This window comes from Epinephelus moara, chromosome 7 (genome assembly GCF_006386435.1).
Source record: "Epinephelus moara isolate mb chromosome 7, YSFRI_EMoa_1.0, whole genome shotgun sequence".
In the NCBI taxonomy this organism is placed as follows: domain Eukaryota; kingdom Metazoa; phylum Chordata; class Actinopteri; order Perciformes; family Serranidae; genus Epinephelus; species Epinephelus moara.
Genome location: NC_065512.1, coordinates 19,163,112 through 19,190,103, shown reverse-complemented (window position 1 = coordinate 19,190,103; position 26,992 = coordinate 19,163,112). Strand labels below are relative to the sequence as shown.

General features: G+C 42.6%; 1 protein-coding gene across 1 annotated transcript; it reads left to right on the top strand.

Moving 5' to 3' along the window:
- Positions 1 to 827: 827 nt before the first annotated feature.
- dop1b (DOP1 leucine zipper like protein B) lies at positions 828 to 26,913 on the top strand. Its single transcript, XM_050048392.1, has 38 exons — positions 828 to 1,029; positions 4,455 to 4,632; positions 5,240 to 5,421; positions 5,518 to 5,688; positions 7,236 to 7,425; positions 7,583 to 7,681; positions 7,975 to 8,098; positions 8,188 to 8,297; positions 9,345 to 9,456; positions 11,143 to 11,263; positions 11,362 to 11,481; positions 12,447 to 12,555; positions 12,914 to 13,150; positions 13,243 to 13,547; positions 13,644 to 14,047; positions 14,144 to 14,415; positions 14,499 to 14,651; positions 14,793 to 14,893; positions 15,244 to 15,434; positions 15,546 to 17,136; positions 18,060 to 18,159; positions 18,289 to 18,480; positions 18,626 to 18,748; positions 18,854 to 18,988; positions 19,100 to 19,155; positions 19,250 to 19,354; positions 19,604 to 19,670; positions 19,749 to 19,908; positions 20,877 to 20,959; positions 21,042 to 21,151; positions 21,237 to 21,386; positions 22,949 to 23,010; positions 23,156 to 23,284; positions 23,406 to 23,542; positions 23,644 to 23,699; positions 23,793 to 23,936; positions 24,044 to 24,176; positions 25,599 to 26,913. Exons 2-38 carry the CDS (start codon positions 4,495 to 4,497, stop codon positions 25,854 to 25,856), a joined length of 6,930 nt encoding a protein of 2,309 aa, XP_049904349.1. The 5' UTR covers positions 828 to 1,029; positions 4,455 to 4,494; the 3' UTR covers positions 25,857 to 26,913.
- Positions 26,914 to 26,992: the final 79 nt, after the last annotated feature.

The following is a 26,992-nucleotide window of genomic DNA, read 5'->3' as shown; positions in this document are numbered from 1 at the left end:
GCACTTATTTGAACTTATTTTATGTTATGTTTGTTTTAATATCACTGTATTATTGTTGATGAGGGGAAGTGTGGTGGTTGTTTTTTATGAGCTACTGGACAGCTGAATTTCACTTCGGGCATGAATAAAGTTCTATCTATCTATCTATCTATCTATCTATCTATCTATCTATCTACTTCACTACATTTCAGGGGTAAATATAGTACTTCCACCACTGATTTTTTGAACTTGCAAATATTGATAGCAGTATCAGGCTCAGAATATTGATTGCTTTTAATGCTATGCCATGTCAAAAGGTCCATACTAAGCTGTTAAGCTGTGCACAATTTCACTGTAGCTATATGTATTTACAGCTCGTGTACACTACATAAAATACCCCTTAATTACATATCTCATAACAAAATAATATTAAATATTTACTTTTTTATTTGCAGTAACACAAACAAAACTGATTTATGCCAATGTTGTGTTTTAAGTGTGCTATAATAAACTACATGGGTGCAATACAGTGTGCAGCTCACTGTCAAATATCTGACAGTGAGGTGAGAGGTTTGTAAACACAGCACATCCTGGACTATACCAAAGCCTGAGGGCAGAGAGTCCCCAATAAACTCCGCATCTCCATTTTGAAGCTACGCGCGGAGAAACTGGTTTCTTTTTGCTCTGGGCGAGAACTAAGCCTAAAACTTTCACTCTGTTGACTTTTCTGAGGACGGTTTGAAGACAAACATGTCCTTTATTACATAAAATACCGCCGCTCCACCCCTTCTGTATCAAGAAGTGAGCCCTCCCTCCGCGTTCGGCTCTGAATCAGCTGAGTTTGAGGATCCCGCCCCGTTTTAACTATCACTTCTGCTACTCTGGGGATGGTTAGTGTCAAACTTATCTTCAAAGCAAACAACAGGCTTAGCACCTTGTTTCGTTTGGCTGTGTTACCGTGAAGCATGCACCATGAGGACCGGGCTGTCGCCTCTTTGAGTCGGGCTGCTTTGAAGGGAGGGTGCTCCGGCTCATCTTGCTTCACAGTTGGTGAGTCATTGATGCACCTGATAGCTAGCTAATTTTGTTTACGGCGATGCTCTAAAATGTATAACAGTTACATATTGTCCTTGTTTAACCAAAATACTCTCACAGACGAGACACTGACGTTGAAACATGACGTTATCGCTACCTTTTTAATAGCTAGCTTGTTAAAGAAATTCTCCCAACCGCTAAATTCAGTTTCAGCATCAACGAAAATGCACAAGCTAACGTTAGCTGTACACAAACCTGCTTGACTTGCTGTTAATATGTCTTACTTGTTTCCTGGACTTGAAGGCAGTGATATTATCATCCAGTCTGTGGCCTGAGGTCGTGCAGTTACATAATACACGCAGCTCTATCGATGCTACAGTATAGTCAAAGGCCAAAAGCTGCTGCAGCCAACTGTCATTTGGCCACAGCTTGTGTTGCCTTCACATCTGCAGCCTCCCAGCTGAACGGCAGTCACATTATTGTGTGTGTGTGTGTGTGTCCACCCTCAAAGAAGCACACATCACTGTTCCTCACAGCAGCATGTAGACATGCATGGTTTTTATCGCACTTGCTGTTTTGCTGATACATACAATGAGGAAGTGAGAATGTAGATTTAGTTCTGCTTGGCCTGCTCCATTTGATTATCTAGCTGTCACCTGTGACTAAACAGGGTTTGTCAGATCCTCATTTACTTGAAGGTTGCACACAAATAGGTAGTCTCTTTGCAGGGAGAATTCAGGTCGGTCTAATAAGAAACATCTGCACAGGGGCTGTGTTGAATAGCATGACCTCATCTGGGGAAGTTTGCCATGTAGTGTTACTTTGTTTTACATATTCGGTCTTTAACTGCTCCTGTTTTTGATAGCAAGGCTGTCAGTGTGGGAGAAAGCGTTGAAAAGATTAATCCACTGAGAGGGCTGTCACTAGGATTACTTCAGTCACGGGTACTGCATGTGGCTTTTACAGATTAGACGTTTTTTGGTCTGGTCAGAGATGGCTAACCACATGGTGTACATATCAAGGTGTAAGATCGTAAATGGGTGCTACTTCTAGTACCAAACTTGATTTCCACCTACGCAAAAAGCTGCACATACAGTTTGCTAAGTCTGCCATATCACCTAAAAGCAAAGGCTGTAAGGAAATGTATCCTCAATAAGGTAGGGAGTCTGGTCGATATTACTCACAAGGCCAAGTTTAGCTTATTACAAATGTATTGTTAATGGTGTGTATGTTTGCCAATAAGTTACAGGAAATTGCATTAGGGAAATCCCAAAAGAGTGCTGGTACATGAAGGACAAAATGATGCAAACTAGTCGACTCTAATGATCAAAAATCCATTTATTGCAGGCTTGTCCACACCACGCACTTTTCATGTTTTGTTTTTTATAGGTCTGTATGGTGCAATAAGTGCATAACAGATTTGTGTTGTAATGTTATTTGATGTGCCTGATGGCCTGAAAATTCAGCATTGGTTGAGCTATAGAACGTGAGTATAATTAGTTAATGGATGGACTTTGGGAATCACTGACGAGGTTTACCTGCCAATTGTGTTCAAGGCTGAGAGATGAGATGAGAAGCGAAATCGTTTTGAGTCTCCATCCCTCTGCAATACTTAGAGACTTTATTTTTTTATGTCGTTAAATCTCCATTTTTCTCACTCACTGATTGTTTCCCTCTCCTGTTGTCTTTCCCCACAAAAAATGAGCACACCTCTTCCTCTGTCTCACTCCCACGGGTCAAGATTTGGGTTAATCAAACTATGTTGAAGTAAAAATCTGCTGTGGGCAGTTTGATGCTGCAACTACCAGTTTATTTATTTGTTGATTTTCATTTGTAATCACTTGTTTAGTCTGTAAGTTTTCAAGAAGAGTTAAGTGATGTCTTGAAGTTGCTCACTATTAGTATGATTTCATAATTATTATTAGCATTTTCTCCTTTACTTGACATATGACACTGGACACTGGACATATACACTGGAAATAGGAGATCAGGGATATGACATGCAACAAAGGTCCCAAGGCTGGAATCAGACTGAGATGTTGCAGTACTGTGGCACGCACTGTAGCCATGCAGCTACCAAAGGCACTCCAAAATTGCTTATTATTTTGACCAAGCTACAGTGAACCCAAATTATGAGCACATTTTTTAAACTTCGAAGAACAAATGCTGGGTGTTTGTCATAAATGACTCAGAATATTAATCTGTAATTTGATTTTCATTGATTCTTTTTCCATCAATAGGCTGATTGTTTCACCAGAGCAGCCACGGACACGTGCTGTTGTGTTTGTCCACGATGGTAAAGCCTCTCTCAGCTCAGGCACAGCAAGTCCAGATGTCTGTGCTCCTCTAATCCTGCCTTCGCTCCCCCACCCATCTCTCTGTTTAGCTTTATTCAAATGCACTACATGCACGCGTACACACACAAACACACACCACCGTCTTTGCCATGTGCTTAAAAGCAAGAAAGCTACTCTTTCTAGATTATACAATATATTTAGCAGTTGGGTACCTTGTTTCTAAGTTTGTTGTGTCCCTGTGTAACCCATAATAAGATTATTTTCCAATTTCAGTTCTTCCTCAGGACCTTTTTTTTTTTACTTTGCACTAATCAACATTTCTATTAAATGGAAATAGGTTGTAGTAACAAGCCCACAGAGAATTATCAGCCAACCTGCATTTTACTGTTTTTGGTTCAGTCTCACCGCTCTAATAAACCCTCCAGCGACAGCATGCAGCAGTTTTCACTGAAAAATCCACACGCTACCTGACCAGCACCAAACGGCAGACAAAGTTAGCATATGCTAGAGAACGCAGTAGAGCATTTCGCTGCTAAAGAGCCACACATTATCTTCAGGATGTTGTGGAGACCGAAAGAGAGCTAAAAGTATAGTGAATGTTGGATTTATTTTCATCAGGTGGCCAGAAACATGGATCCAAGTGAATGCCAGTGTTGCTCTGTGTCTAACTGATGTGACAGCACATAAGGTCCTGTGATCATATGTCAATTTTGCCCCAGGTTTTCCCTCAGGAGGCCAAAAAAAGCCCAGTTATGCTGTTGTAAACTTCCCTGTGTAGGCAGAAGAGAAACAAACTGTATCCTCTGTCTGTTTGTGACCAGCTGGTTTTCTCAGAAGGTGCACGCAAGCCCACATAGTGTGTGCTCACACAACTCCTCCCTTCTCAGACTGAGAGACAGGTCAGTTAGACAAACACGAACCAGTCATGAATGAGGACATTTGTCTCCACAGCCTCAGAATGTGCATAAAATATCAGCGAATAGACTTAATTGGGTAATTTTATTTGCCATAATCCAGCCTCAAAGGCAGAGGGACATCCAGGAGGCTGCAGACAGACAGATACTATCCTAGAGCTGATAGTTCTTGTGAGTTCAAAAAAGTCCCTTTCCTCAAAACCTCTCGTTTGTCTCGCCTCTTTTCCAGAAATATCGTGTTGAATATGCTGTGATCGGACTGACGTATCATGGATCCTGAGGAGTTAGAGCTGCAGAATGACTACCGTTACCGTAACTATGCGTCGGTCATTGAGAAGGCGCTGCGAAACTTTGAGTCCTCGAGTGAGTGGGCAGATCTCATCTCCTCCCTGGGCAAGCTCAATAAGGTACGTTGTGATGTACAGTGTGGACTTGATGCCATGGAAATACGTAACTGCTTATATATTTATCTGGATATATCTATGTGCTGCTAATGCTCTTTCTATTTGTCATTTAGTCTATTATCTGATCTGAAGTCACACTACCGTTTGCAGTTTTTCTCTTTTCATATTTGTCATTGATATTTTGGGGGTGACATCTTCACAGCTGCTTTATGTTTCAGTTCTCTGTACCTGTGGGGAAGTTCTTGTTTCTTCTTGAGACTCTCTCCCTCTGTTAAACACCCTTGTTGCTCGAGACTTCTGGCTATTTGTTTTGGGCAGTAAACATGCTACTTTTCTTTTCTCCTACAGAGCATGTGTTTACTTTGGAGTGCCTTTGTGTGTTGATGCAAAAACATTAGTCCTTTAAGTACACAGAGAATGCGAGGGAAAATACACATTGTGTCCCTTAAACATGAAACTGTACAATGACAGTATGTACAAAATCTCACCTGATGTCCCCGTGTGGGTTTACTGTTTTATTGGATGATCGTACCGAATTCTAAGTTAATATGTAAACCTATTGGTACATGGCCAACCTGTTTTCTTCTGGTGTTCTGTCTCTTCCTTTCAGGCCTTGCAGAGTAACCTTCGCTATTCCCTCCTGCCCAAGAGGCTGATAATAGGGAAGCGTCTCGCCCAGTGCCTGCACCCAGCTCTGCCGAGTGGAGTGCACCTCAAGGCTCTGGAGACCTATGAGATCATTTTCAAAATAATCGGAACAAAATGGCTGGCCAAGGATCTGTTCATTTACAGGTAAGGAGTCGGGAGCTTTTACTATTTCAGAAAGAGAGCTGACCTGATAATGTACACAGCGTCTCATGGTATAACGTGTGTGTTTATGGTTTTCAGCTCAGGATTGTTCCCACTGTTGGGCCATGCAGCCATGGCAGTGAAGCCTATGCTGCTGACACTGTACGAGCGTTACTATCTCCCGCTGCAGAGGGCTTTGCTGCCCAGTCTTCAGGCCTTTATAACAGGATTACTGCCAGGCCTGGAGGAGGGACTGGAGGTTTACGACAGGTACGTAGCATATATTGTTTTAAAGCATGTCTGACAATATTCTGCATTTCTCTTACTGTCAAAAAACCCCATGGAAAAACCAAAACCAACAATGACCGATCCTGCTAACAAGTGTTGTCTGTGCTACTTACAAAGCACAGAAAGCCTGATATAGCTTATCTCTCTGTGCCATAGAGCTCCATTGTTGTACAAAAGCTATTAAAAGCTCATCAAATAGCCACACTGTCACACTGGGTGACATGCTCCTTCATTATAATGAACCTGGGCACTTTCTTTTATTTTGTGTCACTCCCACAGACACCTTCCTGCTGCCATAAATATCCAATTGTTTTTTAATCTGCAGCTGAAAATAGTCCCCAAAAGTGCACCATTCAGGCTACTCAAGGTTTAGTAATAATAGCTAAAGACTACAGTCCCCAGCTGTTTTGTTGCCTTTTTTGTTTTAATGAAAGTATACATTAGTGACTCGTTAGAAAAGGAACAAATGACCTCGGGACTGAGAGCCACATACGAGGAAGTGGTAAAGAAATAAGAGATAAACAGTTTTGGTTCTTTCATGTGATTTGTTAGCAGCCCTTTTTTATGACATTATAATCCTATACCAATAGTGTGGCTAAGTATGTAATAAGCTTCTAAAGAGGAATGGCTTTGTTTGAGGTATATTGCCATATTGCCAGCTCCCATTATCTGTTCACAAACTCTCGTATTACAGCCAAACAGTGCACTAAAATATGTTCCTGAAGACATTTTAGGCAACAAATAGGCAATACAGGAAGAGAAAGTGGGTGTGCACTCAATCAGTAATGCCTAGTTTTACCGTGTCTGAGTTAGAGAGAGGGGGATGGTGGTTTTCTCTCTTGGTCCACTTCTATACTCTTTGTGTTTGTGGTGGCGCATGGCATTCAAAAATGAGGAAGCGCAATCGGTAGTTTAAGTAACAGTCCAAGAAATGCATCATCTGGTGGATTTTTTGCTGGCAAATGAGTGGGGAGATCTGGGCACTGGGAAGATGGAGGGATGTTTACCATAGTTTAATAACACGTACTACCCACAGGGGTATGATTAAAAGCTGGTTGTAAATTGGCAAAGTATCCCTTTGACTCATAACTGTGGGTATTCTAACCCTGGAATTAGACAATCTTTGTATACTTAGGGATGTAAATGTTTGAGTTTGAGTTTACACAGTAGTGCATGTAGACAGGATGCCACATCTTGTTATCAAAGAGTGTATCAGGAAGTGCTAAACCTGCGTCATTTCTTCAGTGAAGATGACACCACTGAACATGAGTTTGGATTAAAGACTTTCTACAGATGTGGCTGTAACAGAATGAGCAGCTAATATGCTGACAGACTTGCTCTAGTTACTTTTAGGGGTCATTTTGGGTGAGTCAGATGACCTGTCAGGATTGCATACTGCTAAACGATACTTCTGTCTTGGCTAGTATGACATCACTAACCACTAGATTAGATCAGAAATATAGATTAATCAGTGGATGTGCTGTTGAATAATCAATGAGCTGTCTCCATTTTGTCTTCTCTCTGTCCAGGACTGATGCATTGCTGCTGAAGTTGTCACTGCTGGTGGGTCAGCAGGTGTTCTATGGTGCACTATGGGGCAGTATGCTGGTCACCCCCATGGTGCGACTGCCCGCCTCCGTCTTTATCGTCACACACTTTGACTGCATGGCATCTGTGAGCCAGCAATCATACATGCTAGGCTACGACCATCGACTGGTGGTGAGTGTCTTTGTTTGTCTGACTACACACATGTGATATGGGGATATTTTTGTATTGTGGACATATTTCAGTCATGTGTCAGTTTAGTGCTGCAGTCTGCTCTGCCACCATCTCTTATCATCTGTCTGAACTTCTGTTGGCTTCCATCTGTCCTCAGATAAAGTCGGTGTGTCTCTCTCTGCAAGATGCAAATGTCCTGGTGCAGAGGAACATGCTGGAAATCCTGCTTTACTTTTTTCCCTTTGCTACATGCCTGGTAGGTGCAAACACACACTCACCACATGTTTATCTGGGCAACATCTTTGAAGTGATCAAAGTAAAGCTCTACTCCATTTCTATTCCTGAAATCACTCTGCAAACATCATTAGATTCAGGTTATTCAGGGGAAAAAGAAATTACCCTGCTGCTTGAAAATACTGTGAATTACTTTTGTGAGTTGTCTCAAATACCACCTCTTTACCTTCTTCATTTCTTTTCCATCCTGTCACCACGCTCCCATTCTATACTGTTGTTCCTCGGACCAACTGTTTCTCTGTATTGTCGGTTTAGGACCCAGCTGAGGCCGGTATCGCCCTGAGCGGTAAAGACATGGTGACCATGGTGTCTGCAGCCTCACTGACTCTACTCCGCAGAGACATGTCCCTCAACAGACGCCTCTACGCCTGGCTCCTAGGTGCTGATCACTGAAGTACCCTTCAGTAATGAATTACCATCTCAGTTTCCTACTTAACTCGGTAATGTTTGCCTCTGTGTGTGTTATAGGGACCGACAAAAAAGGAGGAATGGTGGCACCACACCCCACCCTCTCCACTACCACAGAGGAACATACATCATACTACTTCAACACCTACTCTAGAGATTTCCTTGTGCAGGTAACTCACCCATGTGGTACCACACAGACACGTAAACATAATCATAAATGTGTTCACTTTTAGTTTAACCTGATTTGTCAGTTTTGTTTAAGAAAAAGTTGGAAATTATGGGAATATGCTTATTTGCCTTCTTGCGGAAATTTAGATAAGTAGATTGATACCACTCTCATGTTTGTATGGTAATTATGAAGCTGCAGCCAGTTAGGGCTGGAACTTACAAATATTTTCATTGACGATTAATTTGTCAATGTTTTTCTTGAGTAATGGATTAGTTGTTTGGTCTTTAATTATGTTGATCAGTGTTTCCCAAAGCCCAATATGACGTACTCAAAGTTTGTCCACAATCCAACAGTATTCAGTTTACTGTCATAGAGGAGTAAAGAAACCAGAAAACATTCACTTTTAAGAAGCTACAATCAGAAAAGTTTGACATATTTTTCTTAAAATACTACTCAAACTAAGCTAAGTAGCAGGTTATCTTAGCTTTGCATAATGATTAGAAACAGGCTCTCTCCAAAGAACACAAAATCCCTCTACAAGCACTTCTAAAGCTCTTTAAACAAGGTGTTATGTATTGTTTGTTTACTCCATAAAAAGCAGAAGTGTGAAAATGACAAGTTGTAGTTATACGGAGGTTTATGTGTGGGAATACTTCTTTGCCGGTAGCAGTGATGTGTCCTGTCGTCACAGTGAGGTTCCAGGCAACCAGCTGAGGAATGAGGAAGTGACTACATCAAGCAGAGAATTTTTCTCAACAGATAACTTCTTTCTAACCCTCAGCATGAAAGCAAATAACCATATTTCCCAAAATGTCTAAATATACTAAACAAAAGTCAACTCAACCCAACTAAACTAGCAAAATGTCTAAACTGATTACTGTAAAGATAATAAAGAAAAAAATGAGCAGGGTATATTTCAGCTTGGAGAGTAAATTAAAGGAAGCATAATTCAGTTGTCACATGTTGGTCAGGTGTGTCTGTTTAAACACAGTACCAATGTATTTTTGTCACCTGTTTCTCTAATTCTTGTTTGTTTCTGTGACTTCAGGCTCTAATTAACATCCTCAAACAGAAGGATGTGGAGAGCGACCCAGAAAATGTAGTGGGGCACCTCAGGCCCTTTCGCATCATCATCAGTCTGCTGGATAAACCGGAGATAGGTAAGCAGCACTGACATGTCAGCATGCTGACTTACAGGTCAGGTCAAACTTAATTATCCCACCTGTGGAAATTTGGTTGCAGCCGTGTAGTCAAATGTCAGATAACAGGGACAAACAGTACAAATGCCGGATGCTTCAAAGCTGAATGCTCAATAATAAAGTGCTGAGGTGCCCACATCATATGTGCTAATTCAGGCTATGAATTTCTGTGCAAACGAAAGAGACTTTGTATTTTTTTTAGTCCTCTGAGCAGGACAGTTCAATATGACCCTGGGCTTTCCTGCAGTTTACTCAGCCCAATAACTTTGCTGGCGACTTTGACAAGCCAGCTAAGCCTATTCTTATTGGCCAGACTCAGGTTCCCGAACCATGTCACAACAAAGAAAAACAGAGCACACTTAGTGAAACTTCTATCAAACAGAGTCATCATTATAGCGCACAAATTAAGGCCTTGGATATTTTTAATGAACAGATACTTTCCTCTGCATTTTGGCCTCTTGTCTGTACGCAGACTGTCAAACTCAGGTTACTGTTCATATGTGTGGACATGTAAAACAGAGCATTTGGAAACAGTGTGTCAACTTTTTAACTTGAGCATACCCATTGTTGCTTAATGGATGTAATGAGCATATGCTAAAAGCAACCGACTAGTGGCAACTACTTTACATTTATATATGTTTTGTTAGCACTGCTTGGTCAAAGATTAATTTACACTTCAACTTAGTATTGCTACACCACTTCATGGACAAACTGAGGCATCTCCTGCACCCATTGTTTTTGCTCCACCACAACGTCTGCACTGTAAAATCCACCAAAAATGACCATTTTTGTAACAGGCCCAGTCGAATCAACAGATGGGAGAACATTTTGAGAGTGGGATTGTTGTTTATTAGGATTGGAAGGAAAACTTTGGCATGTCCAGAGCTTTACTCATATGTTAGAGTGAGCTCCTTCATCTCTAAATTGAATGTGAATCAACAATGATAAGATCTCGAACGTTAGCCTGCACATTTTACTACCTTTGTGACAAGGAGACACTGCTGAAGACAGCTAACGCCTGCGAGCACTTGGAGTCCTTATGCATTCTAGTGTGGACAGAGATATTTTGTAAAGCAAAGGTCATGTGAATAGAATTATTTTATTAAACAGAGGGAAAAAATGTTTTCAAAAGTATCTGCATATGTTTAGATAGGGTCTAAAAGAGCTCATATTTCTCAAGAAGAACAGATGTTGTTGGACCCTTTCAGAAATTGCATCTACGTTTGGTTGGAAGGGTGCCAACTTCCTAAAGTCAATGATCATGTTCTTGGTTTTAGACACAATCAACTCAAGAAAAGACTCCCTACATCAAGACATAAAGTCATCAACTACCTGCCCATGACCTAGTTTCTCTTCTTTCAGGAGGCATAGTAAAACAGAACCATTGGCAAACTTTATAATGTGTCTCTTCCAGTATGTACTTTTACAACCAGTGAATGTGTGAAGCTTTTTGAAAGGACGCCATTAACTCTCACAAAAAGCCTTAAATCCATCCAGTGAGATTATCATCAAGATTAAACTCAAAAGAAATGTCTCTGCAAGCAACTATGGCTGAACGCTGAATTACTTGATCCACCGCTCTTTGTTAATGTCTCAGCTTTAACTTTAAGTATGTATCACTGTAGTAATGACAGTGTTTCTGTGCAGGTCCAGTGGTCTTGAGCAGTGTGATGTTGGAGGTGGTCCGAGCCTTCTACAGATACTGTCGAGAGATGGTCGGGGAGGAAACCATCACCAGCGCGGGGCTCTCAGGCAACCTGCTAGCCAGGTGAGAGCGATAGATGATAGGACAGATCATAATTGAATACAGATATTGTACCTGGCAAATGGATGACAGGAAATTAACAATGCTCTTTTTTAAAACAGCAAGATAAAAGAGAACAAGAACGCATCCGAGATCATAAAGACGGTGAACATGCTTGTGAGCTCCATGAACAGTGAATACCTGTGGGAGTACATGACCAGACGCTTCTGCACTTCTCTCAGGTATGGCAGGAGTGATTGTGACACACAATCCTTGTATATAAATGAGATTTCTGCATGTTAAAAGAATGAAAAAACCCCCAATATATATTGTGCCAAAAATGCGAGATTATAGAGAAAAGTCTGCATTGATATCATCATATATAGTACAGCTTTATTACAACAGTGGCGACACTATAGAAAGCCAGTGGCTGAATTAGATAGTGTTTCTGTGCAAAATAAACATTGCCAAGACCAGACACAAGTGTTGTGCCTTCAAAGCATCAGATTGTTTTCATAATGGCATATAATTAATTATTAAATATATTTCCATATCCCCATTCTGTACTTTTTTTTTTTTTTTTAAAGGAAGTTTTTCAAAATACTACTTCTATTTATTTCAGGGGGCTTTTGTGTCCTAGTTTCACATTTATTTTCCAGCTTTTAATAATTGATAGGGTGTTGGTGGACGCTAAGTCAAAATTCCATGAAACCTATGGCTAATACAGCGTACATCTTAAACAGAGGAATTTTGACTGAAAGTCAAGGTAGAGCGTTGTTTTTTCAATATTTCAACTGAGTTTTTTAAAGTAGACGACATTAACACATACAGCTAAAACCTACATGTTTTAGGCTCCATCTTGATGCACAATTTGTAGAGTTTTGAAAGAAATCCAGCCGCCACATCGGGGTTTTGTGTCACTACTCCAGCACATGATGTGTGCTGACTCAGTGGGGCGATCAGAATATAACGATCACTTTTCAATAATGTGTAGTACATGAAACAACTAGATAGTAAAATCAAAGTCCTGTGTTGCAAACAGAATGTGCATTTTTATGTTTTGGCCATCAACAATGATATGAATGGTTTTGAAGAAATAATGCACGAACGTGTCCTTATCATTTAAAAATATCTGTTTTCATCGTTTTATTTATGCTTTACCAAACTCTTCTGGTACATCCGTAGTTTTTATTTCTTTACTCTATAGTCCCAAAGATGACCCACCAACGCCTCCTCAGCAGGACCTCAATCATCCTGCTCCGTCTGTCACAGAGATGTCCAATCTCATCATTTTCCTGCTCGACGTTCTCCCTCTGGTAAACAACTCACACACTCTCACACCACTGGTTCCCTCCCTTGTGAAACAAAATTGATTCAGTGAGTAATATTTTAAAAAAAATTTAGATTTGATTGGTAAAATAAATGTTAGTTGAATTTTGGCAACTCCAACAAATGCTACAAATAGTAGTATTTCGTTAAAATAGAGAATAATGATAAGGTTTTATGTGGTTGACCCTTTTTTGCATCCCTGCGGTGCTCAGTTACAGTTAGGTTCAAACAAATATTGACTATTATTCAGCACTGGTTGACCTAACTCTTGAGTCATACGCACATTTAAAGAAATTTGTATACACAAACAGTGTGTTTTGCATGTTTGTTTTTTTCCCCCCTCAGGAGCTTCATGCTGACATCCAGTCCCAGTTTCTCCCTGAGATGCTGGGCACCATGCTGCGGACCCTGCACAGCCAAATGGACTTTGTCAGCCTGGAAGATGTCACACAGGGTCTGCGTGCCTGCTTCAAGGTCCTCAGTAAAATCCAGATGCCTGTGGCTTATATGGATGTCGAGTCAGGGGCACAGACAGACGAGATGGAGCTGCAGTCACCTGCGGAGGAAAGCAAAACGACTCCGGTTAGGCATTTTACAGTCTGTGCCAATGTGGTTTATTTTTGAGATATATCTACGATGTTTGACTGTTCCTCATCGTGTCAATTATTCTATAGGATACAGAGGGAGAGAAAGATGGCAGCGTTGGTCAGGTTAATGGTCACCATGGAGATGAAGAGCTGAACAGAGATGGAGGAGACGAGGCAGAGCCTGCAGATGGTATTTACCCAACGCTCAGGTCTGAAGACAGCGGACTGGGCGTCAGCGCCTCACCGTCCGAGCAGCAGCTTCCACCAGGGTTGGGGATGGGCGAGGAGGGAAATGGAATTTGCAATGAAGGCGAGACAGTGTGGAGGAGAGGAGGCACTATAGACACCATGACCCAGTGTCTGCAGGATATCCTGGCCTTCATAGCCACAAAGTAAACTACCCAGCCATTAATAAATTAGCTGTAATTTATATTGACCTCTTTTATTAAGTGTTATTTCTAAATGTTTTCACTCCTACCATGTTTCAGATACCTGCTGGTGCAGGTGGAGGATGTCTCGGGACCAGAGGAAGTACCCCAGCCAGACCTAACTGCTACTTCTGTGGATCAGAAGACGTTGTTGCCAGGCATAGGGGGGCGTGAAATTAAAGACAAACTGACTGAACTGTTCATTCCAAACAAGTCTAAAGCCCAGCCTACACCTGACGCTCAGCTCTTAGCAGCACCTGTGGAGAAGAAAAAGGAGCGTGGGCCTGTAGGGGGTCTGGACTGGGCGGCTGGCTACATGCCAAGGAGCAAGGCAGAAATCTCTGAGGCCTGTCGACAGGCCTTCACAGCCACCTGCCACCTGCTGCTGGAGTGCACCACCTTTCCTGTCTACCTAACTGAAGAGGAGACTCTGGTTCTCCACGCAGACATATTCGGCCCCACAGGTCAGCACATAGATGGTCCAGCTGAGTTAATACTACTGTCAGCTACATACTTTAACCCACAGAAGTCATTTAAGTGTTTTTTTTTGTTTTCCACAGGTAGTGACGTCAGCAGCTTGCCAATGTGGTTGAGGTCGTTGATGACATTGTGCTGCCTGTCCAGGGACTACAGCATCCAGCACACTGCAGTGGCCTCCCTCTTGGAACTCATCAACCACTCCCAGTCCTTAGCACTGGTCATCCAGGACAAGCACAGACGCTACCAGACATCTGACTCTAACCCTCTGAGCGGACGGCTGCAGATGGTCACTTTGCCACCGATCTCCCCCGCTGTGCTTCGTGCCATAGAGGAAAGCACAGATTTCTATCAGGTTAGATTATAAAACAGAACATGTTGGTTTGCTCAAAGCTGTTACATAAATGCGTTATTTAAGATGTTGTTGTCGTGTCTCAGAGGGTGTCCCAGGTACTGTGGAGCCAGCTGGACACGGAGCGGAGAGAGCAGCACACTTCCTGTGTGGAACTCTTTTACAGGCTTCACTGTCTAGCTCCGTCAGCATCCATCTGTGAAGACATCATCTGCCAGGCGCTACTGCACAAAGACAAGGTGTGTATGCCTGTACTCATGCTGAACCACAATTTATTCACATTTTAATGTTCTCTAGACATCTCCTAGGTGTGTCAGTTTAACTGGGAAACATAAACTGAGCTGCCAAGAAATGTGATTAGTTGTGTTTGTCTGCCCCAGGCTGTTAGGCTGGAAGCGCTACACCGCTTTACAGTTCTGTGGCACCTGACCCGGGAGATCCAGTCTAACAGGACCATGTCTCTCAATCGCTCCTTTGACCGGTTAGTACATAGTTGTAGGTGGTGACAGTAGGTGGTGATAGATGGAGAGGGTTATTTTTACTAATTTATATCACTGTGTCTGGCCTAGTCCACACTGACTCACGTACTTTTGAAAACAGTGTTTCCCTCTTTCGTTTTTAAAGAAAATCCCGTCCACACAAGCACTGTCACATGTTAAAAAACTGCAGACTGAGTAAGATGTGAGCCTGCGTCTTCGTATCTATAAACCATCCTGAGAAACACTGTGTGAACAGTTTTAAATTATTTTGATAAAGGCATAATGATTTTCCTTTGGGGTTGGGATCCTCTTTTACTAAATCTGACTGTTGACATGTGTATCTCTCTCTCAGGTCTCTGTGTGTTGTGGTGGAAAGTCTGAGCTCTACAGATGGCTCAATTAGTGCAGCAGCTCAGTGCTGGCTGGTCCGGGCTCTTTCCCTCAGTGACGTGATTCGGATCCTGGAGCCTATTCTGTTGTTGCTGCTTCACCCCTCCACTCAGCGCTGCTCCATTCAGAGCATCAAACAAAATCTCACTGCTGGTAAGCACATTTTTCAGCACGTGTCATATTAGTCATGTAAATGAGTAAAATTTCACTTGGTTGACTTCTTTGGTTTGTTTGTGTGTGTGTGTTTTGTTTTTTGTCTGAAAGGCAACTTGAAAAGTATGAGCAACAGAAGTCGAACCTCCACCAAAACTTCTGCAGCATGTATGGATTCCATGGCAACAGAGGTCACCATCTTAAATCTCATGAGCATTGTGGACCGGGAATCTCTGTGGGCAGAGTTAGACAATGGCCCAGAGTTGGCCCAGCCGCCGGACACTTTAGTGGTATCGAGGAGTGAAAGTGAGGAGACAGTCGAGGAGGAGGCTATAGAGGAGGAGGAGGAGGAAGCTGAGAGTGAACACACTGAGTCAGCTGACACTAGTGGTGCCCAGGTATCCGCTGAGAACTCCAGCTCTGGCTCTGTCCCCTCCCATAGCGTAGAGGAGGGTGTGGTCAACGGTCTGCGGAGGACAGAGTCCGAGCACACGCAGGCATCTGATTCACTGTCAAGTGAGGATGAGGAGGATTTGGAGCTGGAGGCTATGGCCAGGTCCCGCCTGTTAAAACAGGAGCGTGAGAAGAGAGAGGCCATCGACTCTCTGTTCCGCCATGTCCTTCTGCATCCTGTGGCGGGCGGCTGGCGCCATCTGCTCCAAGGCTTGGCACTGCTTGACAGCCTGCTGAGGAGCAGTGCTGAGTGCCCTCTGGTGGATGCCCTGTCCTACACTTCTCTGGACACAAGCTCTGCTGCACATTTAAACCTGGTCTCCAACCTCCTGCAGCGCCACCAACAGGCGCAGGATGGTCACGGCTTCTACGGCTGCCTGCTTTCCCCTTCCTCCTCCCCCTCTGTGCCCCCATCCCTGCTTATTGAACTGCTGGTTTCCTTGTGCCTGCGTTTCCTGCGCTCTCATTACCCTTCCTATCTGAGCCTGAGTCCTCTTGACCTGCAGGGGAACAGGGAGGTTCAGGTGAAGAGTGTGGAGGTGCTGACCCGGATGGTGAACCAGCTTGGCTGCAAGGCAAGGGGACAAGAGGGCAACGGGGCCAGTCTGGAGCCCATCCGCAGACTCCTCTCAGGATGTAAAGTGCAGCAATATGCTCTGCTTACACTTTCTGCATCCATGTATGTCAGTCAGAGGGGAGCGGACAAGGGACTTCCCAAGGGTTTGGAGCTGCTGGATGAGCAGGGAGGCCTGTCAGAAGAGAGTCTGGTGAATCTTGGAGCTGGAGGTGGACAGGAACAGTACCCCTTACAAATGGAATTACTGAAACTCCTCCAGGCTCTCATAGTCCTAGAGTACCACGTGTGGCCCGCTGGGGCTGCCTCTGCAGCTGGGCCAGGTGGAGCATCTGGCCAGCCCGGGGAACCTCGGGAATCCCCAACCGCCACCACCCCGCTTGCTCGTGAGTGGCAAACAGCGGTTCTCTTTCAGCAGTCCATCAAGGCAGCGCAGTACGTCCAGAGCCATCCCATCACAGCCCAAGGGATGTTTGTTTCTGCCGCAGCCAGGGCTCTGCAGCCACAGTACGGCTACGCCATGCACCCCCACTGGGTTTCACTGCTGTGCTCATGTCTGCCCTACTTGGGTCGCTCATTAGGCATCATCGTGGCTCCGCTCATCAGTCAGATCTGCAGGAACTTGGACGAGCTGGTCAAGCTTTACGAGCATGATGGAGGAAAGGCAAATCAGAGGTAGATTGAGCTCCACTGACAACACAAACTCTCACTGACACTGTCACGATTTTACAGCTTTTTTTATTTAACCTTTATCCAACCAGATAAAAACCTGTTAACTTTTGTTTGAAACTGGTTAGAGAGATGATAGAGTCTAGATTAAGTCTAGTCTGCAGGTCATTTCAAGATCAATAAAATAGACTCCTTTTTACAGCATTTGTCCTCACAGGTGGCATCTTTAAGCGTAGACAGTTTCAGATTTCAGATTGCAGGTATTTTGGACAAATACAAACTTGGAGCATATGTACATGGGTAACCTGGCCTTGTACATTAAAATATACCAGTGCTGCATCCCATGCCTATAAAATAAAAAAGATCCAGTCATTTTGTACAGTGTGCAGTGATGAGTCCTGTAGCCTGAGTTTAAAATATATCTCTAAGCGGAATAATGAAGTGGGCTAAGTTTGGTCAGAGTAGTGGGACAAGCAAATCTGTAAATGGTATTACCATAGTCTGAGACAAGAAAAGGCCTGAAACCAGACGTAAAGGTGAAGATTGAGAGAAACATGACAAGTTTTTAATGTTTAGGGGTGCCAGGCAGGTCCCTCTTGACGTGTGAGATTTTTATGTCAACCAGTAGTCAAACCCACAAAGAATCCGTGACTCATATAAAAAAGTAAATAAAGTCATGGAAGAATATTTTCCACTTCACAAGCTGAATAAACTAGCGCAAAGACACACTGCTTGCCAACAGTATTCATAATTCAAGAGGATAATCAGTGTAAGTAGTTGCGTGTGCCAGTTTGTGTCACGGTAAATGTGCAAGAACCAGCAGCAGCCATCAATCACAAAATCCCTAAATTCTCTCCTTTAAATTTTAGCCAGTGCTTTGAATGATTTTTTTTAATTTAAATTTGATTGTGTTTCTGTCTTCTGATCAGCCTGAGTGGCAGGAGGGAGAACATTGCTCCTGACTACCCTCTGACTCTGCTAGAAGGGCTGACCACCATCACACACTATTGTCTACTGGACAACAAGAGGGTAAGGAATGACGCGCACGCACACACACACACACACACACACACACACACACACACACACACACACACACACACAGATGTGTACCTGTTATGTGTATGAGAATGTAAACATCCATTCTCCTCCTGTCAGTCCTTGGTTACCTGTGATCCCATGGACATCCGTAATGCACGCAACGCTGTGATCGAGGCACTACCGCACATGCTCAGTAGCATGACATTGTTGTGGAGGGTGGTCATGAAGGAAGAGTTCCAGAGGAGAGCATCTGACACTGCTCAGAGCACCAGACACACTTCTACCTCTGTGTACTTTAAAAGCACCAAGGTGTGTGTTACATATTCATGTTTTCTGCATTTTGTTATGCCAATACAAATGTACAGCGTGTAATAATAGATCTGTTTCATTAAGCGTTGTGTGTTTGTGGATTATTATGGAAAATTTCCTCCATTCACCATGGGTGTCTGTTTAGATCTTACGTCAACGGATACTGGAGTTCCTGGTCCCACTAACTGGGCAGTATGGGATCCAGCTGATGGCTTCACTGGGAGCAGTGTGGAGCAGCAGGAGGAGTAAAAGGAGACATAGAAACCAGGTAAGAACTGCAGTGTTTCTAGATACATAGAAAGGACACAGTCACACATGTCCCTGAAAAGCTTTAGAGCTCTTGTTGGCTTCATTATACTCCTGTCTTCTTTAGGTTTTACCTGTGGCCAGTGAGTCTCGTCTAACCATCGTGGCTTTGGTGAAATCGTTGCACACCTTGCACACCGATACCATCCTACAGTTGGTGAAGGAGGTGGTGAAAAAGCCACATCAGATCAAAGGAGAACAGGTATACAGACAAACATACATGTAGAGCTGCTCAAAACTTGTATTCTGGAAGTTTCTGAAGTCAATTTTATGTAATTGTTGCAACACTTTCTGCTTTTTTTTTCTCTGTCAGAAGTCAACCCTGGTAGATATCCCCATGTTACAGTTCAGCTACGCCTATATCCAGAGGTAAGTAGGGAATACAGTGCAAGTCCCCACCTCAGGTTTAATAAGACTGTTCTACAAATACTCACTTTTGTCATCATTTCTGTTCTCTGTGTAGCATTTCAGCTCAGACTCTGCAGGAAAACGTGGCTCCTCTCCTCAGTTTGTTGCGGGAGTCTGTTCAGCTCAATCTTGCACCACCTGGGCACTTCCTGCTGCTGGGGTTAGTTTCAACATATTCAATACTTCTGTATTACAGAGTACTCTTACACAGACAGTATCAAAGCTCACACACCAAAACAGCTCAGAAGGCTCTATAGTCCATGTCTGTGCTCAGCAGACAGTTCAGACTAAAAACCATATTCATCATATTTAATTTTATGATGTTAACAATAATTGGCCAGTGGGTTAGTGACATTTGTTTATTTCCTTTGGGACAATATGACACTCATCAATGGTTTCTGTCTTGCAGGATACTCAATGACTTTGTCAACAGGCTCCCCAACCTGGACAACAAGAAGGACACTAAAGATCTGCAGGTATGATGCATGTTGTGTAGCTATGATTGAGTGCATGTGAGATACAGTGGTGATAGTAACGGTGATGTCATCATGCAGGATGTGACTCAGCGGATCCTCGAGGCAGTGGGTGGGATCGCAGGGTCCTCTCTGGAGCAGACCAGTTGGCTCAGCCGCAGCCTGGAGGTCAAAGTTCAGCCACAGGTGTGCGCTGAAGCAGAGGAGCCTGACGACGCAGACGCCGATGGTGACCATTATGGTAGCTTCTGACAGATACATACATGCATGACCTCATCCGCAATCCCTATCCACTGGTTAAAAAAACAAAACCCTGGGGATAAATAAAGCCCTCTGTCAGCTTACAAATCACTGCTGTTGCCATGGAAACACTGCACTTTCCCTAGTACTGTTAAGCTTAGTATTCCCTGGATGAACATGACTTTTTTTTACTTGGTTTTAAAATTTGACCTGAGAATAGAGGCCTGCCAGGGTATCCATGGAAACCCAGCGGCCCAGCTGCTGCAGTAGCCCCAGGTACCGCCTGGAAGCAGTGCTGATAAGTGGTGTCATTGGGAGAGGCACAGCTATACTATTTGAAATATGCAGAAGGGTTATTGTCATTCTGTATGCGGATGGGGAACAAAATCAAAGGACAAACCTGAATAACAGTGTAGAGAAACATAACTAATAAACAGTCTAACATCCTGTTGTGCTCAGTGATGTGTGTAAAAATCCTGAGATTGATTTTGGATCAAGATGGCATAATTAAAATATCAAATTGACGTCATTCAATTCAATTTAGAGTTTGTTATTAGCGCTCAGATGGCAAGAGCTTCGAAATCATTTAGTGGAGCAATATTGCTGCACTAAATATCGCGATACTATGCTGTATCGATTTGATGAAGAGGGACAAGTGACAGCAAGGTTGATGGGGACCATGTGAAACAAATCAGGGTGGGATCAGACAACCACCAAGGCAGAAAAACACACAAAGGCAGAAAGTGAAACCAGAAATGACACATGAAGAGTAAACCTATAAAACAAAACAGGAAACAAGACTATACATGAACGCATAACACGAAAAAAGGAAAAAAAACCCACAACAAACAGAAAACCCAAAACCCAAAAATATGTATTTGCACATGTTTCTCCATCCCATAATTATTACAAGCAGGGTAACCGTCATAAGCAAACTCACTGTTCTCTCTGTCCTTATGTCCTTCTCAGAATCAATGGCTCAAGCTAGCACCATGGTTTCCTCTTCAGCGCCCTCAGTGTACAGCGTGCAGGCTCTTGTACTTCTGGCTGAGGTGAGGTTTCATTTATGGTGACAGAGTGAAAGGATGAATCTCTGTGTGTTTGTCTTGTTTAACACATTCTCTCACTGTGTAGGTCTTGGCACCACTTCTGGACATGGTATACCGCAGTGATGAGAAGGAGAAAGCCGTTCCTCTCATTTCTCGGCTCATGTACTATGTTTTCCCCTACCTTAAGAACCACAGGTAACTTTTGTTGCAGGACAGTCTTAAATCTAAAGGCTTTTTGGTCTTAAAAGGCTTCCTCTAATTTGGGCTGTCTCTCGTCTAGTGCCTACAACATGCCCAGCTTTGAGGCAGGTGCTCAGCTGCTGAGCAGTCTAAGTGGGTATGCCTATACCAAAAGGGCCTGGAGGAAAGAGGTCTTTGAGCTCTTTATGGACCCACTCTTCTTCACCATGGATGCCTCTTGTGCTCCCAGGTTAGTATGTTTATTTGCTGAATAGAATAGAATTTATTTTCAATTAATCACCACTCAATTAGTAACTTCAGAAATGTTGAATAACGTACATGCAAACACACAGAAGAGTCATAATAAGTAATGTCAGAGAACAATGACAGAGGACTTCATGTAAAGCCATATTACACAGGAATTGAGGCTTACCAGTTTTACAGGAGAGTAGAGGAGAGCCTCTAAAGCTGCATTAGCACCGCATGGTTCAGCTCGACTGGTCAAGTGTAATAAAAAATTGCAGTTGCAGGGCAACCTCTAGTTCCCTTCGTAGAGTCCTTTGCAGTGGCTCAGGTTCGAGTCCAATCCACGGCCCTTTGGTGTGTGTGTCACCCCCCCACCCCCCAGTGCCACTATCTTGTATAAGCTCATCTTGCTTTGAACGCTGACCAAGGCGATATTTAAAGAAAGTCCCAAGTGCTATCCACAACCATGGAATGATGGTGCTAATGTTGAGTAGAGCTGTGCCATACCATGCAGTAGTCTGCTGCAGCAGATGGGAAGGTCATGTGTTTACCAAGCTGCTTTATTTGCCAAGTTAATCCAGGAGTTGACACGACTGAAGGTTCAGAGAGTTTCATATTACCCTTCCTCCTCTTTTCATGTCGGTATGCATATGACTCTTGAACAACAGGAACCTCAAACCGGTTATAGATGTCAACTTAAACGGCAGGTGGTGACTGATGATAATCAAATTTAATATCCAATATGCCATGCCCAGGACTCTTGAAGGAGATGTTGGTGTGAAAATTGTAGTTGGGTGTGACTTATGGCAAGACCTGACAGGCAGAGGAGTGAATGAATGCTAGGGCTGCACAATTGATAGCTATATTATCAAAATCGCAATATGGCCGAATGCAATATCCATATCGCAGGAGCTGCAGTTTTTTGATAAAGGTAAAATGTGTCACAACATACCATTATACATGAAGCATTGTGGTGCTACAGAGATGCCCAGGCCTTAAAATCCTATTCCAGATGGAAGGGAACATGCTTGCTTGTTACAGAGCTCAGCAAAAATCACATCATCATTATTATTATTATTTTTCCTGTGAAAATGACATGCAAAAATCCCCATTCCCATTAAAATAGCGACTCATATTGCACTCACAGTATTTGCCAGAAGTATTTTCAATATGATTTTTTTTTTTGCATATCGTTCAGCCTTAACCCATGCTTTGACTGACTGCCCTAATGGAATAGCTGTTCTCGCCTAGCAATCACAGCATGTTCTGGTTAATCCTGCACATGTGTTTTATCAGGGTTTTTGATAGATTTTTTATGACGCTCTTTCTTTTACTTCAGTCTCATCTTTTCAGCTCAGCATGGGGGCAGTTGCAAGCTCACAGCTCTGGCTGTTGGAGCGGGGGGAAAAACCCAGTGTGCATACAGTGTCTAAAACTAAATTTAAATATTTCTAGCTGCATCTTTATAAAGACATATTTTGTCTGTCAGGTGTATTTGATATTACATAAATGAATTAGAAATGAATTGAAAGCCAATGTCTAATGACTGCCCTTTGTCCTGTGTAGTTGGAAATCCATTGTTGACCACCTGCTGACTCATGAGAAGACCATGTTTAAAGACATCTTGAGTGAGTACAGCCTCTCACAAATGTTTGTGGTGCTGTTAAGATGCAATTATAGTCCAAAGGTTCAAGCTTATCTGTGACACTTTGAAAGTATCAATTTATAAAAAAGAAAAGAGAGTTAAACCTCCTGTATGTATTTGTGCTGCAGGCATGCAGAGTGGCTCCCTGAAACTGTTTACCAACGTAGACCAGAAACCCATGCTGCTGAAGCGCCAGGCATTTGCCATGTTCAGTGGCGAACTCGACCAGTATCATCTGTATCTGCCCCTCATCCAAGGTGTGTTGCTGTTACTGTGTATTTATGTAGGTTTCTATGTAATCATCTTCACCTTAGTGATAGAGACAGGCACACAAATTGACTGTGTTTTTAACGAAAACTTCACTCTCCCTCCTTTCAGAGCGCCTTACCGAGGCTTTGCGCATGAACCCTAGCCCTGGTGTTTTAGCCCAGATGTTCCTGATGTTTCGTGTTCTCCTGTTGCGGATTTCATCCCAGCACCTCACATCTCTTTGGCCAATCATGGTCACAGAACTGGTAAGATCCCATCTTCTTAGAGCCTGACTTTATACACAGAGTCAGTACTGTATAAGTGTTTGTTTTAACTGTCGTAATGGAAATATCTTTTCTTTACCCAGATTCGCATATTTGCACGTCTAGAGAAAGCTCTGCAGCCAGATAAAGACGTCTCAAAGTGAGTTGATTCTGTTATTCACAAATTCGTATTTCATTGACGCTCTTACTCAAAGTACTTAGTCGTTTCTTGTGTACTTGTGTACCAACCCAGGCTTGCTAAAGTGGTGCGATCAGCCCCTGAAAAAAATGGACCAGTGAATTTCTCTCAGGCAGAGTTGGACATGTACCTGTCAGCCTGCAAGTTTCTGGACACCTCGCTGGCTTTTCCTCCAGAGAGGATACCACTCTTTCAGATGTAAGAGCTTAGGACAAAAAACATGCTAACATATTTCTTTGTATAAACTGTGGTGTTACATTGATTATTTTGTCTGTGTATGATTATTGTCTATGTTCTACGCACAGGTATCGTTGGGCATTTGTCCCAGAGGTGGACGTGAACCGCTACAGTGGCCCAGAGAATGCGCTGATAGAAGGCGAGCAGGGATGCGTACCCCATGTTGTCAGGGTACTGGATGGGATACAACTGCGATATGGGGTAAGATACTACGTGGGTTCAAAAAGTCAATTTCAAACCTCTAGATAGTCATCGTCATGTAAAAGTCTACACTCTTGAATGATCATTTTAATAAGATGCTTAGAATTACTGTCAGTTGTACCACACCCAATGGAATTTTTTTATTTTTGGTCAAGGTACATCTCAAACATACTTTTAAGTCCAAAGGTTTAAACATTTAACAAAGTCATTGTCCAAGTCTCGAGATATGCTTTTATGTTAGGGAATGTTCCTTAATACCTCCCCAGAGCTACAAAGTATTTTTCATACCACCATATTTCCACCATAAAAAGCCTTTTATAGATTTATTTATGCACCAAATGTCGGTAGTATTTGAGCCAGTGCAATGGGCAAACAGTATGGAGGGAGCAAGAGTTTTCACCACAACAAACGGCTTATTTCAAAATGCAAAACCTCCTTACAAATCGCATCGTAACATGAGCTGTGTGTGCACTGCAGCAGAATATGGTTGCATGATATAAAGGATCTTCCTTCTGTAAGCCAAAGGTAATATGACATAGTCGTGCCTCGAGGTCACATTCAGGTCAGTTGTAAACCTAAATGTAGAAAGGCAACAGTTCCTCTCTCCGTCTCTCAGTCATGATGGGTGAGCGCTGCTTCCCTGATTGGGAAAGGCTGGCTGGCTCAGTCTCTATAGCAACCAAGGTTAGGGTGAGATATCCTGCTCCCTGCCCCAGAGTTAAACAGGATTACTGTCTCCCTTTAAAATTCACTGTGTGTGCGACCTGAGGGACAGACAACATGACCTAGGTCAAATTAGGTAAGCAGAGTTATAAATACTTTAAATAAAATTCTGCTTCAGAGGCTTTCCCACCCTGACAGTTCTCTGATATAACAATGAATACTTGCAGTGACCATGTTTAAAGATATTGAACATTGTGCAAAATATTTTCAATCAGCAGCTTCAGTTCAAAATAATCTGTATCAGGAAATGTGTGGTTAAATGCACATGTAATGACAGTGAGAAGAAGACAAACTGAAGAGACATACTGTTTAAATTGCTCTTTTTTTTCTTGAGACATCTCAGGCTGTTCATCTGTTTTGTAAAAGGGTGAATGTCTACATGATGTTCTTGTAATTCTTTACATAAAAAGGGAAAATATTGGAGCTGATGTTACTTATAGTTTATTGTGCAAAAGTTTTATAGGTCTGGCCCATCTAAGATCAAATTGGGCCGTGTGTGGCCCATGAATTTAAATGACTTTAAATGAGTTCTTTTTTTTAAAACTAACTGTGGGCTAAGGGCACTAATAGGTGTCCATATATAGAATAAAGAGGACCTGGCGTAAATATATTCCACAAAACAAAGCAGTGTGGCACTCTGCCCTTCCCCCCTCAATTTTTGGGCCCAAGACTCTCAAATTTTACTCTTTATCTTTCCAGACGCTAAATGGGCTCAGTGAGGAATCTTCCACGGAGCATTTGGAGTTCCCCCTCCTCACTCAACGGTCCCTGTCCTCCATCACCCAGCTGTTGCCTTTCCTTCGCACCCTTTGCTGTTCCTTCCAGTCCCCTCCCCCGTACAGCCACCCCATGCCCCACTTCCCAGTAGCAGACTACCCAGCAGCCAGTGCAGGCGCAGTCCTGAACAAGCTGGAGTGCATCACTGAAGAAGAATTCCTGGACCCCATGGAGAGTTAGAGCTCAAGCATGAAGCTTTCATGAACTAAGTCCTCTTCTCAAGCTCTTTTACCTGCAGCCATATGAGTGGAATACCTAAAATAGGCACAACTGATGACGATGTTGTATTGTGAACAAGACAAAAAGGAAATGCTTTGGAATTCTGTTTTTTAAATGTTTTAACTTGTCTGATCTCCACATGAATATGTGTACCTCTGAGGTTCTCTCACACTGAGTCTGTATTGGAAAAGCTGAGGGACTTTGTTGTAGCTATGTGTGTATGTAGCTTTTTGGTTATCTGCAAAAAACGTGGTTGAAATATTATTGCAAGTTACTGTAGAATGCTTCTTTCTGTGTCAAGGATGAGTATCATCTCAGTTGCAGATATTCACACATTGAGATTGTGTCGGTGTCTACTCTCTTTGCTTTACGTGGTTTTAGACTAAAAAATGTCAACACAAAAACAGGTATTATGTAAACCAGATTCAAATGACTGCCTATTGTTCTTATTAGGCATGCAACCTATACTAACAGCCGTTCCAGTAAATATTTTTTAGTTTAACACCAGATAGCAGAATCACTGTGAAGAACCTCATTAAGTATTGTTAATATGTTCTTTCGACTTTTTCATAACCTTCGGTTAACCACACTCTCTGGTGCGTGCATAATTACGTCTGTCTGACTCTGAGAATGTAAAGACTCCAGTGTATGGCTGCTGTTGCAGAGGTACTTTCTCTTTTATTGTTGTTGGATACATCATTATGGGACCTCACAAACTTTTGGCTAAGATTCATGTTAAGAATTGTATGAGTAAGTTACTGAATGTGATTTGTGTACACCGGAAAAACCCTCTGAAATATTTTTGGGGGTACCTCCGCTAATTTATGTGCTAGCCATTTTTGGTGTTTAAGGGAATCAGCCTTTCTTTGTAGTTGTTCATGGATAGTTTTTACAACTGTCTGTTGTCTTTTTTCCACAATGCTGAATGCTCAAGTAATTTATTTTGGATGTTTAAAGGACCATGTCAAGTTTTGAATTAACTGAAAGACGACTCATTAAATTAAATATTAAGCATAAATTACAGCTTAAGTTGCTTTTTTTGGTCTGCATTTGCACTGGAAATACATTGCTAAGTCTGTGTTTGAGTGTGAACAGGT